The 17,249-nt window shown below is 40.6% G+C and overlaps 1 protein-coding gene across 1 annotated transcript in view; it reads left to right on the forward strand.

Moving 5' to 3' along the window:
* MAP4K3 (mitogen-activated protein kinase kinase kinase kinase 3) overlaps window positions 1-17,249 on the forward strand; it is a gene marked incomplete at its 5' end in the record, with an annotated part of 50,586 nt that overhangs the window by 26,135 nt on the left and 7,202 nt on the right. The window contains 9 exons of the mRNA XM_010085720.1: window positions 2,916-3,000; window positions 4,092-4,171; window positions 6,907-6,967; window positions 7,054-7,171; window positions 10,300-10,358; window positions 12,796-12,899; window positions 13,667-13,838; window positions 16,485-16,553; window positions 16,672-16,764. Of these exons, the coding sequence (XP_010084022.1) occupies window positions 2,916-3,000; window positions 4,092-4,171; window positions 6,907-6,967; window positions 7,054-7,171; window positions 10,300-10,358; window positions 12,796-12,899; window positions 13,667-13,838; window positions 16,485-16,553; window positions 16,672-16,764 (841 nt within the window). The remainder of the gene's footprint in view (window positions 1-2,915; window positions 3,001-4,091; window positions 4,172-6,906; window positions 6,968-7,053; window positions 7,172-10,299; window positions 10,359-12,795; window positions 12,900-13,666; window positions 13,839-16,484; window positions 16,554-16,671; window positions 16,765-17,249) is intronic.

Below are 17,249 nucleotides of genomic sequence, written 5' to 3' on the forward strand. Positions count from 1 at the left end.
CCGCCCGGGTCGCGGTTGCACCCTGACCCCCCGCAGCCAAAGCCTCTGCCATGGCCCGACCAGGAGCCGGGAGTTTCTCAGAAGCCAGTGAGAGAACCTGCAGCGGAGAGAGAAGCAGGATATGAGCAAGACAACTACACAGACCTGAAGCACAGTGAAGAGAAAGGAGAGGGAGGAGGTGCCCCAGAACAGTGATTCCCCTCCAACATGGTAAAGGCCATGGTGAGGCACATTGTCCCCGTGCAGCCCATGAAGAGCAGAGCTCACCTGTAGCTCATGGAGATGTAGCCATGGAGGACCCCGCGTTGGAAGATGTAGCCGTGCCTGAAGGAGGCCGTGAATGTCATTGAAGAGACCCACGCTGGAGCAGCCAGTGGAGAACTGCGGCCTGTGGGAGGGACTCACGTTGGAGCAGTTTGTGAAGGACTCTCCCGTGAGAGGGACCCCACGCTGGAGCGGGTAAGGCAGTGAGGAGCTCTTCCCTGAGGAGGAAGGAGTGGCAGAGACAACATGGACTGACTGCGACCCCCATCCCTGCCCCCTGCGCTGCTGGGGGGAGAAGGTGGAGAAATTGGGAACCAAGCCTCTGGGTCTGGGAAGAAGGAAGAGGTGGGGGAGAGGTGCCTTTCTACGATGTAGTTCTCTTTCTCATTATCTTGCTCTGTTTTGGGGGGTTTTTTTGATTGTTAACAAATATAAATTGTTTCTCTTTTCCCAAGTCATGTTTGTTTCTTGCCCGTGACCTTAAGTGGTGAGTGAACCCCCCTGTCCTTGCCTCAGCCCACGAGGTTTTTAGCAAGAGGCTGTGCAGTGGCCTTTAAACCACAACAATATCTATGCATGGTTGCCTTTGACTCTAGAGATTTTGTTCAACTTTTGTAATAACCCACTCTGGTAGTGTATTTTTCCCTGATATTTTAGGTGGCTTGCAAGACAGAGACCTGTTCGATCCTACCAAGGAGGGAATACCCTGCCTGCTGAAACTCTCCCGAGAGTTAAATGCCTCCATGGCAGAAGTCAGATCAAGCAGCCTTGCTTCAGCCTTTTATTTCATGTTTGTGGGGTTTTTTCCCCACTAGCAACTCAGTTTAATAATTTGTCTGATTCTTGGCTGTATCCTTGAGATTTTTTTGGTGTTTAGAGATACACCTCAGGTTTTGTTTACCCTTCTGAGGCATTTGCAGTAGCGGTATCTGGGCTCTGCAGGCTTGCTGGAGTTCAGGACTGAGAATGGACAGAGGAAAATGATTAGTCTCTTCTGCTTTCCATCTCCTCCCTCTTTCTTATCCAGCTTGTCACTGCAGAACTCAACTAGGTCTTAGCAGTGAATACAGCTTCCCTCCACTGTGTGGCATCTCTCTTCAATGCTTGGAAAGGGGAAGAGGCTTCCATAAAGCCACACCAAAAAAATCCCTTTATTGTTCTTCTTGATATCATCCCTCCTTCAAACTCCTTGCTGCCAAGGGATTGGACAATCTTGAAGCTGTCAGTACCTTGAGGTCACTCTGTGTCAGTATCTTCTCACATTCCTGCCTTAGGTATATCTTTTCCCTTCCTTCTGTTCCTATGCTTGCTTGTCTAGCAAGCAGCCAGCTCCCTGCCTTGGTACTCAGACTTCTGTACTGGTACTAGCAGTGCTGAAGTCTTTCCCCTTGTCTTCGTGCAACAGAGTCTTTCATGTTTTGATGATTACCTTAATGAGTTTGATTCTTCCCTCACGTAAGTGTATATGGACAAACTCATGGACTTCATTATAGTGATGCAAGAGTGAGAGATGTCCAAAGCACAAAGAATGGTTACGCTCAAAAGTGACCGAAATGCCTGCAGAGTATCTCATTCAGCAAAAGGTTAACAAACCAAAATTGTCCAAATGTTACCACGAGAGCTCTTTGGTTAATTCAGTTTATAGACAGATAGTAATTCACAAAGTATTATTGTAAAGTGGAAACATTTGTTGTTCTGTAGCTGTGTGACAGAGTATGCAGCTTTGTGTACAGGTGATAACTGCTTATATTCACGATTGCAGTTCTTACATATGGCTGGTTCTTATGTCTGACCATCACTGGATAAATGATAACATTTTATTTATCATTCCTGCATCATTCCTTTTCATCTACAATGCTATCAGTCAGGTCTGTTTCTTAACAAAATAGGATGGGTAATTGTTACGTTGATGTTTGAGGGGAAAGGAGGAAGCCCTAGCTTTTGCTTTTCTGTAATCTTGAAGGAAATTTACCAAGTATTCTTATAAATGCCTACAAATGCTTGCGCTTTCACGGGGGGCAGATGGAGAGATTGATTATATTATACTATGCAAGACACTTACTTAAGAGGCAAACTGAGTTTATTAGGGTTATGCTGAAAAAGGAGTGGGATCTTCTACCCGAGGTTTCCCTTTGGGAGGCAATCAACGTTGAAAATAAGTTAATTTGAAACAACTAAATAGAGAATCTGAGACTTAAGATTTTGATTCTTGCATGACCTAGAGTTTTATTTCAAATGTGTGAAATATGGCAAGAATAAAGTTTCTCTGAAACTTTCTAAAGACACAAAACCCAAGAACCTTTTTCAGGTTTGTCACCTTTGTAGTAAGTATGTGCTCAGACAGTTAATTTAAGAGCTAATTCCGGAATACTAATTCTGGTATGTTTGTTCAGAAAAGTCTTGCACACATAGGAAAAATCACTTTTAAAAAAATCCTTTTGTCATCTTGTTGTCAGAATGAGATTATTTTCCACATGGCAAATGAAACTACTCTTAAGATTTTCTTTAAATGAATAACTTTAAATTTTTATTTATTTAGATAAGTAAAATAAAATAAAATGTTGTTACTACTTTAGGTAAAAATAATCCTATTGGAAAGATCACATTTTAATTTTTCATATTTATATTTTTAATTGTTTTCACTTCTACAGATGGGTGCTTGCTTTTCAAAAGTTTTCAATGGCTGTCCATTAAAAATTCATTGTGCAACATCATGGATAAATCCAGACACAAGAGGTAGTATATTACATAACTTTGTCCTCTCCCAGATTTCACAGAGTGCGTAGATGAGCAAGACTATCCTTTTTAAAAGAGACATATTGTAAAATAGGGTTTTTTAATGTATGCAGTTCTTTTTTAATTATGCCACTGCTGTCTGAAGTTCAATGTTGTTTTTTTAAGTTAAGTTACATGGGGCACAGTTTTTGGCTTTGATTAAAAAGAGTAAATGACATATCAAAAGTAAAAAACCTTTTTTGTTTGTTTGTTTTGAATCAAGACTCTTCAACATTTTAGTCCAAAAGATGCCGATTCTAATTAATTTTTTTAAAAAAAAATCTTGCTTCCAGAGGTCCTAGTTGAGAATGATTTCTTCATTACTCACCCTCCTCTGCCCCAATCTTTCTGGTTTGACAGGTTTCTGCAGCTCTCTTTGTTTTTGCGTGTATTTTAGTGCTTTATTAAATAGCCTGATGAGAGGGATAATTGCTAACATTGTACTCGCATTGCCTGCCATTTCACCTTTTGATTATGGGCTGTATAGACATGCTACTGAGCCAGTAAGTGAGAAAATACAGAGCTCAGTCTTTTGCAGTTGACGTCTTCTCAATATGAGGTGTTTGTCTTGTTTGCATGCCTAAATGCAGTCCAGAGTATTAATTATGTTCAAGAAGTGAAGCACCCCCAAACTACTAAAAAAAGTTCCAGTCAATACTGCTGTAGAAGTACTCCAAAAGAAGGCTCTGGATGTGTCACAAAATACATGGGAATGTTGAAGTAGGATAATCTATGTATGGTGAAATTATTCACATAAATTCTTGCTTGTGGTTGTATCACTGCTGGTTTTTTTTTTTTCCCATTGTTAGTCACCAATAAAAAAAAGACTGATCTTTCCTAATGTCTTCAAACAGCCCTATCCACAAATTTAAGCTTCCTTAGCAAGATTAATTTTCCATGCTTTCAAACACCATAACTGTTATAGGTTGGTTTGTTTCACTGTGTATAATTGTTTTAAGTCTTTTTTTTTTTTTTTTTGTAAAGAGCTGCATACTCTTAAGAAATACCTTCCTTAAATCAGGATTTCTAGATTTTTTTGCTTGTGTTTGCAGACCAGTACTTGATATTTGGTGCAGAAGAAGGTATTTACACACTGAACCTCAATGAACTTCATGAAACGTCAATGGAGCAGGTATATTTCTGTTTTGATATCTTGAAAAAAATACATCTTTGTTACTTTTTTTTTTAGCCACTCAGATTAATTTCGTATAATCCTTGTAAAAAATTGTCTTTACTACAGTTACCTAGGCACTTGCTACACTGAGAATTACCTTAAATGTTTACTGCTGAGGATACTTTTCAGTCGTGTAAGTTTTTTGGAGGGTGAACCGTGTTTAAGTGGGACATCTGCCTCTATCAATGTGTTGAACTTCATTGTAGTGCATTGTCCTGCAGTTAGGTGATTTGTTAATTAGTATGGAATTTCCGTGATATACATTGAGTGAAGGTTTCTATTTTCTTTAAAGTTATGCTACAAGATAGAATATTTGCAACAACCATTGTGTTTCAGCTACAGGGAAGCATGGAGATCCTTTGTATACTCAGTGCCATTCTCTTGATCTTAAAAGCAGCTTTGCTGATGAGACTCAGCTTACTGAATCCCAGTGAAAACTCTGTTTTTGCATAGTCTTAGAGACTGAAATATTTTTAGGGGATAGTGGGGAGGGGGAAATGCCAGTTGCAGGCTTTTCTGTATGGTGTCTTCTCCAGCTCTTTTGTTAATCTCTAAGAGACTTGTTTTCTTTCCTGCCTACTCCCTAACTTAGGGAGCTATGCATCTGCCATCAAGATGGAGGAATTTGCAAGGACAGCCTTCACACTGTAAGCTAGAGGCCTGGTGTTTGTTCATCTTCCAGGATGCAGACGTTGTAGATATGTCTTTCTGTTGAGAGGAAGGCCTAGCTAGCTTGCACCGAGTTCCGTGGAACCCATAATCACACTGGTGCTTGAGTTACCTAGTTTAAACTTAGCTCAGGTACCTCTCTGCTGTTACACTGCAGTTGTCAAACCTACCCTGAGATATATCACTAATACAGTAATTCTTGTAAGCCCGGTAGACCAAGGAAAGTTTTGTTTGTTTTTTTTTTTCTTATGTTTTTTGTGGGTTTTTGGGTTTTTTGGGTTTTTTTTAAATTAGCAAGGAGAATGGGCATAATGAAAGTCATGCTCTCATATCCACCTTTGTTTTCTCTGAGCACCATGTTCTGTAGTGCATTGCCTAGTGAGCTTTTAGGGAAATGTATTAATGAGCACGTAAAGACAAGAAGAGATGCTCGCAAAAACAGCAAGTCATGTGAGGAACAGGAGGAGTGAATGACAGGTCAATCAGACTGCAAATTTGAAGTATTGCTGTTCTTCTCTGGTCCTCAGATCCAAACCTACTAAGTCACCATATGCTTATGCAGCTGCAGAAGATCAATCAAACTTGCACGTTAAATTTGGATACAGCCAGACTGGTAGATTATTACCATAGGTTTTTCTCACAGTGTGTTTAAGTTATGAGAAGACTTCAGGAATAGAAGTGCACCCTGTCTGCTAACCATTTATTACGTTGTTATTTATTATAACAGGCAATAGGGCTTTAATAGCATTTTCAAGTTCTGTGTTTGACTTCATTGTTTGCTCTCTAGGTTTGATACAATTTAGTGTAAAAGCAGAAGTAGTATCCTTCGTTATTTTTCACTACATTCCACTTCACTCATGGACAAAGCAGCAATTATGTACATTTCCAGGAGTTAGCATAGCTTCAAGATGAATAGTTCGCTCTTTGGCAGAAAAATCTTTCCATTAATTTACAGATCTCTTCAAATTTGTCTAATAAACGAGCAGTGAGGTGTGGTTGTTTTTTGTTTGGAGTGGGGGTTTTTTGTTTTGTTTTTTTTGTTTGTTGGGGTTTTTTACTTGTTTGTTTGGCGCAGGAGGGGCTGTGTGCTTTTTAAGAGCAAAAGCAGTATCCTCCTGGGTCTTCTGTGTAGCCCATTGGTCTGTTTCCCAGAGTTGGTAGTAGGAAATGCCCGTGAGCTTGGCCACTGTCTGCTGTCTGTTCTCCCCAGACTCCACTACAGCCATTGAATTATGGGTGTTGGAGGATCCCTGCCTTTTTGCTTTTTGTGTCCGTTTGTGGACCTGTTGGGCATGAGTATGTCTAATCCCTCATTTACACTGTTGATACTTTCCACTTCCATGACCTCTTGTGACAACAAGCTTCAGAAGTTATGTGAGAAGGGGAAAAAAGTACCATCTTTTTTTTTTAATTATTTTTTTTAAAGGTTGTCTTGTTGGTTTCAGCCCCATCTTTCTAGTTGCTGCGGGATTTTGACGAATAACAATTCTGCCTTGACCACTCATTGCATTCTTTGATCACTTCAGTGAAATGTGTAATCATATGCCCCTGGAGAGTTCCTTCAAGTACCACTTTTAATTGTTTCAAGAGATTTGGACTATCACAGGCATGGTTTGTTGACCATGCTTTGTTTACTCAAGTTTATGTTGTTAAGCTTTTCTTCTTTGAAGGAGAAAGTTTCTGGTGGTTTTGAAAACTTTTGAAAAAGGATGGATTCATCTATATAATGACATCTTGTGGGCTCATTGTAGTACACTTGAAGACGTGAATAGAAAATGTGCTAATTGTCTGAATGTTAATGTGTACGTTAAATATAGCATGTGTGCCCAAAATTTACTCTGAATTAACTCTGGAATCCAGGTAAACATTACTTGGCTTAAGCTAATTTCTGCTCCACAAAGGAAGTCCATATTAGTTTTGTCCTGTCGTCTATGCAGATATTAATTGATCGACTGAATGTGCTTGCATCTTGCACATATCAAATTGAATGCTTTTCTTTCTTTATTTTTCCTTCCCTTTATCAGCTATTTCCTCGAAGGTGTACGTGGTTATACGTCATGAATAATTGCTTGTTATCAATATCTGGTAAGTTCCTGTGCCATCTTTGAGTGGTAGTGCTGGTAAACATTTGGTTTCCTATTTGAAGTGTGGTTTTGTTTTCTAATTTCCAGGTAAAGCTTCTCAGCTTTATTCCCATAATCTACCAGGACTCTTTGATTATGCAAGGCAAATGCAAAAGTTACCTGTTGCTATTCCAGCACATAAACTCCCTGACCGAATACTTCCCAGGTAAATACTTGCCATCGGAATATCTTAATTCTGGGAGTTCAGGATATGCTTGTGAAACTCTGGGAATACCAAATAATGGGGAGCTCTGTTCACAGATTGCTGTGAATAACTCATATGGGCATTAATTAGAAGGTAGACTCCTAAATTTACACTAATCAAGAAGTGAATATACTATTAGAGAAGTGGGGTTTGGTACATCTTACCTTCTTGTCATGAAGCCTCTTGTTTCCGGGCATAGCTCTTTTCAGGTATAGTCTAGTATGGTAAATCCTGCTTTTACTTGATGCTAAGCAACATCTAGGATCAGTATTGTACCTGTGATATTTCAGGCAAGTAGAAATGGTGATCTTACACAAGTTACTCTGAGAACTATCTTTCCATTCTATTTAAAAAAAAAAATAGTAGGGATGTGTGATCTCTTACTGTAAAAGGAATGGGTTCACGGGTTATTTTGAAAGCTGGGAAGAGTAGAACTGGCGTGCAGATTTGACATTCACCATTGGCTAGTCATTTTTGCAGGCCTGTGTAGAAGTTACTTTTGTCCCCAGATGCTTACAGCACATTGTGCATGCAGTCCCTCCAGCCTGATTTACTAACAAGTGCATACAAAGTTCCAGAGACTGGGGACAGTGCTGGCTGCCAAACAAGCCTTAGGAGCCCATACAAGACCTGATTCTCTGCTACTTTTGGTTCTGTTTAATGGCTTATTAACATTTAATTCTTGTATTCAGGAAAGCCTTCTCGTTCAGTCATCTGCAAACATCAAGGTGCAACACTTGTCTGAAAATTGTGTTCTTCCTAGAGGCTGAATTCTAATTACCTAAGGGATAATTTGTGCTTTGAATTGTTGTCTTCTGTGTGCCTGCATCACAGTTTTGCTCCTCCCTCTTGCAAACTAACTTTGGCTAGGTGACTTTGGCTTGAGGGCTGCATCAGCAGTGGCCTAATAACCATAATTATCATAAGGATCATGTGAGGAACACCTTCAGACTACATTCAGCCTGAAATGACGCCTCACCTAAGTTGCAGAGGGCTCAGAATAGTTCTTGTCTGGTCATGTCACTTCCCAAGAAAAATGCAGCACAGCCTGAATGTGCGACTGCCAAGCCACTCCTTCAAAGGCAGGAGAGATTCAGTTAAATAATCTGTTTTGCTGTTTTGGCCTTTGCTGTAAGGCATCAAGGTAGTAACAATTAGGTAGAAGAAGACATTTGGAATATGGGGAAGAGCATAATTTTTTTTTTTCTGCCAGACCACAAAGTGTATTCTTCAGCAAGTTCCTGGATACCATGATGATAAGTGCTCCATGAAAAATGTAGATATCTTTAAAAGTGAAGTTTTTGGTAGAGAAAATGCAAAGCAAAAGAGAATTCAAAGTAATTTGGGAGGTTCGTATATTCATCTGCAAAATCATCTGAGCTCAATTTATAATACTTGGTAGGCAAACATTCAGTAGCAGAAAATATGTCTGTGATCAAGTTTCCTTCCAGTTTCTTTCCCTTGAGTGTCCTTGAGCAATTCCTTTCCATGACTTCTTCCAACCAAAATCTGGGGCCAGTACTCATGCATGCTGCTCAGTCCTGCTGCATTATCAGTCACTTCTGGACAACTCCATTTGAAATGCTATGCAAGTACTTTCCCAGTTCGTAGTTTCAACTGCAGCATCTATCTGTCGCTCCACTTATTCCCACCTTCTCTACAGCATCAAATGAGTTGTTTTTACTGTCAAGGCTGCTGTGGCCAATCTCCACACTTAGTGGTTTAAACCACGCGGCTAGCAGTGAACACCACACAGCTGCTCGCTCACCCTCCCCCTCCTGGGAATGGGAGAGGGAATTAAAGAGGTGAAGGGAAAAGAGATTCGGGTTTAGATAAGAACAATTCTATAACTAAACTACAAAAAAAAATTGAAAATTATAATGATAATGATGATGATAAAGAAATATACAAATTAGTGATACACAGTGCAACTGCTCACCACCCGATGCCCAAGGCCCAGCCTCTTCCTGGCTGATGATTCTGGAGCAGAGGGAGTCTGAAAACCACAATCCTGGAAAAGAGTCCGAGAGAGAGAGAGAGACGACAGAGACAGTGAGAGCTTCCAGAGAGATCCTCATCTATATGCTGGGCATCACATGCATGATATGGAATAGACCACTGGCCAATTTGGTTCCCTAAGGTCGAATCCTAGGCCAGTAATTGGGGCTGTGCTCTTTCCTAGCTTCTTGTGCACCTGCAGACACTGGCAAAGCCCAAGAAACTCAAAAGTCCTTGCCTGTCCTGGTAACAGCTATAAACCATCAGTACATTATCAGTGGCCTTCTCAGCACAAATACAAAGCATAACCTCTTACTAGCTACTATGGAGAATGTTAACTCTGTCTCAGCCAAAACCAGGACATTACTGTCTGTTGTCTTCTAGTCTATATAGAAACATTGATTCCCCCTACCAGCAAATAACAATTGATCTGATAAATTTTTAAGTAATTGTTTTCGTGATTTCTCAGGAAGTGTGTCTTGCACATGAGAAGAAGATCTTGCGAAGCTGCCTTCCAGTCCTCCTTCAGACCTTCTCTTGAAATGCATGCTGTGCTGCCTATGAAAAGTTTTGCAAAATCTGAGCTGTTAGTTTGCAAGGGCTGTGGCCCAGCAGGCTGTCCAGTATGGCATTGTTTCCCACACCCATTGGGTCCATGTGTCTTGTGTTTGAACTATAATGTCCTTGGGACACAAGTGGACTCTATTGTCTGTGTAGTATCCAGCACAAGATCCAATGTTGCAGCATTACAAAAAATTATCATGGGGGTACCAATAGACTACCCAGGCAGGTATATAAATACATATAATTAAATAGCAGGAGATAGTGGTAAACGATGCTTGGAGGTACTGAGCTACCTATTACTCTCCTTTCCTGACTTTTAACTGCATTGATAATGCTGCATAACTGAGCAGCATTTCAGTGCTAACAGAGGGATCACCATGTATGTCCTAGGCATAGCATTTTGAGAAGAAATATACAAATAATTGGGGGGGGGAGGCAAATATAATTTTCCCACCAACAACTCTCTAAAACGCAAATTCATTCAATTGTTTTTAGTTGATCGATAATTCTGTATTTATATCTTGTAGGAAGTTTGCAGTGTCTACAAAAATTCCTGACACTAAATGGTGTCAGAAGTGTTGTGTTGGTAAGTAAAAATCTGCAGAATAAATACCAAGAAGCACTACAAATGGTGACAGTAGTAAGATTACTGAGTCAGATTTAGGAGGTAAAGGGAGAAGAGACTTTTGTAATTATAATGAAAGTATGCATTTGCAGACAGTGAGCTCATTCAGGTTAGTCCTTGTGTTTAAACAGTGAAACCTTTCCCATTTCGCTCGTTATATTTAAAGACAATTCTCAAGAAATGCAGAGAAACAGAATGCATGTCAAATTTAAGCCAGCCTTCATGAAGAACCTAATCTCCATGGATGGAGTGACTTAAGTTAACATCAGGCTAAAGTAGCCTGACTTCCTAGCACAAGTTGCAGTTATGAATATTGGATGATAAAAAGCAAGGAGCATTTTAAATTCTTTGAGGACAGTTGTCTCTGAAGCCTTTACAGTGTGTTCAGAGTGCCAGCTGCTGAAGTGTCAAAGCTGCACTGTGTTAAGACATGTTTTAAAAGGGGGATGGGGCAGATACATTTAAAAAAAAAAAAAAAAGGACAAAAACAGGAAAGATAACTATGGATGATCTCTTGGGGTCAAGCTCTTGTCCCTGGAAATATTTTATCTGGTGTTCCATAATCAAAAGTTTGGTGTGAGGAGTTAGTTCTATTATACAGGAGATTTTCAGAGGCTTGGTGGTAAGTGAGCATTTATCATTCATCCTGACAAAAATCTCCCTGATATTGCTAAGACTTCTGATGTTTGTTACCACTTTTTTGTCCAGCTGTTAAAACTTCCCTTTTTCTGGGATACAAATACTCTAGAGTGTGGTAGGGTGCTAATGATATGTACTGTATTATGTTCAGGCTTTGCCCTAATTGAGGCATCTAGCCAAGCTGTGAATGTTAATGGGTGAAGAAATACAGAATCACAGAATGTTAGAGATTGGAAGGGACCTCGAAAGATCATCTAGTCCAACCCCCCTGCCGGAGCAGGAACACCTAGATATCCGAAGAGGTGGAGTGACAGGGACCAGAATAGGTACAAACGCTGCCTTTCTGACATACAAATTGATTTGGAAGTACATATGTTTTCAGGTCTCTGTTTATGAAATGAGAAACCTGGTGGTGTGCTCTTCTGTAATCTGCCTGGTTCTGTACTAACCAGCACAGAATTTAAGAAGAGTGCCACGGGACTTGGTGTTATGAGGGAGAGTTTGCTGTCCTGGCGTTGAGAGACAGCTTAGCATAATAAGCCTTGAGTCCTTCTTGCACAATAGTGATAATTTGTGATGCCAACAAGGGCACCTGCAAAAGGCAGGTCCAAGAGGAGAAATGATAGATTCCCCTCTCCTGCCCTGCTTCCTATGTGCAGCCTGAGCCTCCGTTCCTGCTGGCAGCTTCAGTATCCCTTTGTCCTGGAGGAAGCAGCAGTGCCCCAGGAGGCAGGAAAAGATGAGAACTTCTGGTCTTGTTTCTCCACCTGACAGGTGTTGGTAATTGCATCATGCATTGTGGTTTCTGCTGCTGAGTTGAGCCTTCCTAAGGGTCACACCAAGCGTTATTTCCTGCAGTTTGCAGTCGTTTTTACTGATGTTAGAATCATAGAATCATTAAGGTTGGAAAAGACCTCAAGGATCCTCAAGTCCAACCATCAACCCAACACCACCCAACCCACTAAACCATGTCCCCAAGCACCACATCTACACGTTTCTTGAACCCCTCCAGGGATGGGGCCTCCACAATTGCCCTGGGCAGCCTGTTCCAATGCCTCATCACTCTTTCAGTGAAAAAATTTGAGTGAGAACGTGGATTAATGAAACTAAGCTTTGATGTTTAAGGTGCCAAGGGATTGCTAGTGGATTTCCTTGGCAGTAAGCTAGCATGAATATATTTCACTTATGTAGATAGTACTGGATTGTAGATGCTCGTTATCTGAACTGTGTTGTGAATTGCCAACAATAGAAGAAGAGCAGGTGAGTGGAAATAGATGATGACACTTCAAAAAGTAACCACAAGCAGCAGTCACTCGCAGAAGCGCTCAGCTCCGGTGCAGGCACGTCCCACAGCGGAGCAGAGGATTGCGGGGTACAAGGAGGTTTCCTGAGCCAGGAGGACACCAGGGAAACCCCAGGGAAGTGCAGAGACCCACCAGGAACCAGCAGCTCTTAGGAGGGCAGCTGATACAGTGTGGGTGGGGCAAAAGCTCATGGAACAGGTTGTCCAGAGGAGTTGGGGATGCCCCATCCCTGGAGCTGTTCATGACTGGTGGAAGGGCAGCCCCTGCTCCATCACGCTCCCTGTCACCATTTTCATAGTGTGGAAGTTGACTTTTCAGGAGCTTCCTTATAAAAACTATTATAGTGGTGGTGGTGGGTATTTTCCAAAAGAGAATGGACTGTTAGGTAGTTGGAAGTTGTTTATAATTTGTATTTGCTTAGTACACTAATATACTCTACTTCTCCTTTTTGGCAGTGAGGAATCCCTACACAGGCCACAAGTACCTTTGTGGAGCACTACAGTCTAGCATTGTTTTGTTAGAATGGGTTGAACCAATGCAAAAATTTATGTTAATCAAGGTAATATTACAATAAGGTGAAATACTCTTGTGTTCAGTTCTGTTTATCTTGTAATGACTTGTTAAGAATAAGTATTAGCTATTTCTGGAGTTATTAGGCTTCTCGCTTGGTTTCTGTTACATTCCATTGAAAACAGCTATTTAAATATGTAATATATATTCACTGACTCAAAATATTTATAGGAATGTTCTTGTTTTTTGTGGTGGACTTCAGAGAAAGAACAAAGCCCTCTCTCCATGAACTTTGCCTTTTAGTTACATGGTAAAAAAACCTCTGGCTGACAGCCCGAGACACGGCAGAGTGGAGTGATCACAAGTAAACAGAGGGCTCGCTCCCACACCAGCGAAAATGTCCCCTTAGTCTATGCTTTGTGACACTGGAGGTGCCCAGAAATGCTTGTTCTCTTCCCATCTGAAGAGCTGGAGCCAGGGTGGACTCGTGTTTGTAGAAAGGCAGCTGCTACAACTTGATCAGGGAAACAAGGCTGAGAGGCTCCATAGGTGGGCAGAGCAACAAGAGGTACAGCACTCTTGTCATCTGCGGGCAGCTGCACGGGACACACGTGGTGAAAGACATCCTAGCTTATTTCAACTGAATCAGCATAAAAAAACCGGGGCTTTTTGTATCTATCAGTTACTCTTACCCGAAGAAGTAAACCATGTTACAAAATGAATGGCATAAAATCTACCATACAGTTTAAATAGCTAATAGCAACTCAAAACTAAACTTTTTTCCCTACTAATATCTATTTTTGTTTCTTAATTTAGCACATAGATTTTCCTGTACCTTGTCCACTGAGATTGTTTGAAATGCTGGTAGTCCCTGAGCAGGAATTCCCTTTAGTTTGTGTCGGTGTCAGTAGAGGAAGAGACTTCAACCAGGTTGTAAAGTTTGAGACTGTCAACCCAAATTCTACCTCTTCGTGGTTTACAGAAACAGGTTTGTGTGCTGTTGTAATTGCATTCAGAAATGTTCCTTGCTCTTCTAATGTAGCTGAAGCACTAGAAAGGTAGTTTCCTCTGAGAAAACTAATGGTTAAATCATTAAGGCTAAGCGATTGGTGTAAATTCTCTGTTTAAAGGGCTCTCTGGTTGTACCTGCTTGCACTTGTACTTTTTTTTTTTTTTTTGGTGTTTCTACTTGTTGAACTGATGATATTTCTTGAAATTTTGAGTACAGGAGAGGATGGAGTTGTTGTTTCTTGCATTGCCATAAATCAGGCTGTACTTGTCTATTACCCACTGTGCAGTCCTTTGCTCTACCCTGGCACCACGACTTCTGTTTCTTTAATAGATTTTACTAGAGTTGCAATCTGAGCAGTTTCTTTCAACATCACTGTAGGTATGGTTTGGTTCTCCTGCAATAAATAAGCCAATGTAGTTAGAAATGGTGTTATCAGCATCCTGCTGAGAGGGGAGCATATTTCTGTTCTTCCAATGTTTATGGGAAGCAAAAGGGATTAGGACCACTGGTAGCAGGAAACCAAGTACCCGTCCATCACTGGTCAGGGCACTATGAGTGAGGAATCTACCATCTGAGCAAGAGGATAAATTATCTTAAAAAGGAAGTAAAAGTAAAAGAAGAGTAAAATGGAAGCAATACTAAGTATTACTGTTTTAGAGTTGCAAGGTTATCCCCTAAAACCTAGAAACAGTAGTGAGCTGGCCCCAGTCATAGCTTGCAGGTTGAGAAGGAGTAAATGGCTTTGTTATTACCGGGCACAGAGCCCATGTTGGGATAATGAATTTGTGCTGCCATAAACACGCGTAGGAGTCCAGCGGATTGTGTACTGTGGAATTCACTAAGAAATACAGTTTCCACTAGGAAGTTGCCTACTGACTTTCTTGCTGCTGAAAAGTGTGTTGGATTTTGACACAGTTTAAAGCTTAGTTAAAAGAAACAAAGTGATCAGTGGATGGCCAATTAATGCACTTAACTACTTCAGAGTTAGTGCATTTTCTTTTCAAACGCATATATCTATTATGTAACTGCCTGACTTCGTTAAAGTCAAAAGCAGCACGCTGAAGAGAAATTCTTTGGCCCATAATGTGTCCTGTTGTCGTTCTTCATTGTCTGCATCTGTGTGTAAACACAAGAATAGTAATCTCTTCTGGGTTCCTTTTTTTTTTTAATGTGGAAAATATAACATCTCATCATGCCTTACAAAAATGCTTCTTTAGCCTCCTTGAATCATTCATGTGTTCCTGTGTTGTGTCTATGTTGTTATTTTCTCCTATTTGTCTGAGTATCATTTAAACCCTCATGTTGTCTTGGTTTATTCCTGTCCCCTGCTGGCAGGAGAGCAATAATGCAATGAAGCAGCTTTTTCAGTGTTTTTTTCAATGAGGAGGATGTGTACCATATGGTCACAAATAGTTTCCATCCAATAGTAGTTTTCATTTTTTGACGTTTGACATTTTTTTGTAAACATCTGTTAAAAGACTTAAAAAAAAAAAATAGCTGGCAGAGACTAACTGCAGGGAGTTTCTCCCCTTGCCGTCCCTCTCCTGTTAGCTTCGGCCAGTGCAGTGTGTGTTTCCACATCACATAATGTGGTTGAGCAGATGTATATCCTCCAGTCCTTCTGTTGCATGCTTTTATCTTGGCTATATCCACCTTTGGTTAAGATCATGCATTATAAATTGGTTTAAGAACCTAAAGGTATCCTTTCCAAGACAAACAGCAAAAAAAGAGATGGAGGGACCATTTCAAGGAACAGATTTCTGCCATCACCCCTGAGGAGTTTTTTGCTTCTCAACAGGCCATGGATTTTATTATTAAACTGAAAACTGCTTATGTATTCTAGGTAACATTCTGTAATTTCTTGTCTCTAATAGATTTAATGAGTTTCTCTTTTCTGTATGAAAGAATGCCTACAGAATCACTGGCAATAATAGTGAATTAGTAAGAGCTGCTTTTTGTGGAATTCTAATGTTAACAAACAGATGGACCAAAGCTACACTTCTCTTTTGAGTTGACCTGTCCACTAATCCCTTGTGGGTCAGATCCCCCTGTTTGCTGTGATGGAGACTGCTGCAGCTGTAACCCAGAAGAGAGGAATGTAACCCTTCTTTTAAGGGTTTGGAGAAGGAAATAATCCCCTATTTTTGGAAGATTTGGTGATGGAATGTCTGAAAATTGCAGCAAGAATTAAGTAGTAATATAAGAGTCCCTAGCCAGTTTTAGAAATAAAGGCAGAAGAAAAATGGAATGAAACAGCACTCAGGTGTAGTGTGGACAGTCTCATACATCTGCCTCTTTTTGCAACAGCAGTATTAAATGGTATCAACAGAGAATAGAGGGAAAACAATGTACACGAGTTTGCTTTTGTGCCATGGCTCAGAAAAGGCTGGATTAAGTCCATACTTTAATATTACAGCTTCAGTTTTCCTGTCACAGTCAACACGTTGGATAAGTGGACATGCCTCTCTCAGAGAAGAGAAATGTCACTGGTAAGATGATTATTTTAAGTAGATAAAAGAAACACTAACACATTAAGTTGTCTCAATCTCTAGAACTTTGGTTTCAAATTTCGTAGTCATTTATGTTATGAATTAACACTGGTGTTTTGGGGTTTTTTTATAGACACTACAGAGACAAGCGTTGTACATGTAACACAACTGGAGAGAGATACCATTCTGGTGTGTCTGGATTGTAAGTTTTAGTATCTACTAAATATATACATGTGCATGTGCATGCATAATCTCTGTCTTCAAATTAGGTCATATATTGAAGATTAATTCTTGGTTGACATATCCTATTTGCTGTCTAGGCTGCATAAAAATAGTGAATCTGCAAGGCAGGTTAAAATCCAGCCGCAAACTGTCATCGGAGCTCACGTTTGACTTTCAGATTGAATCAATAGGTAAGTTGGATTTCATTATTAATACTGAATATCCAGATAGACTAGAGAGCTGGGCAGTCACCAACTGTATGAAACTTAACAAGAGAGAGTGCCAAATTCTGCACCTGGGATGAGGTAATCCTGATTATACATATCAATTCATAGAATCATCGAATTGTTAAGGTTGGAAAAGACCTCAAGGATCATCAAGTCCAACCATCAACCCAACACCACCCAACCCACTAACCCATGTCCCCAAGCACCACATCTACACGTTTCTTGAACCCCTCCAGGGATGGTGACTCCACCACTGCCCTGGGCAGCCTGTTCCAATGCCTGAGCACTCTTTCAGTGAAGAAATTTTTTCTAATATCCAGCCTAAACCTCCCCTGGCACAACTTGAGGCTGTTTCCTCTTGTCCCATCACTTGTTCCTTTAGAGCAGAGCCCAGCACCCCCCTCACTGCACCCTCCTTTCAGGCAGTTGTAGAGAGTGATGAGGTCTCC

The sequence above is a fragment of the Pterocles gutturalis genome, unplaced genomic scaffold, assembly GCF_000699245.1.
Source record: "Pterocles gutturalis isolate BGI_N339 unplaced genomic scaffold, ASM69924v1 scaffold16185, whole genome shotgun sequence".
Classification (NCBI taxonomy): Eukaryota; Metazoa; Chordata; class Aves; order Pterocliformes; family Pteroclidae; genus Pterocles; species Pterocles gutturalis.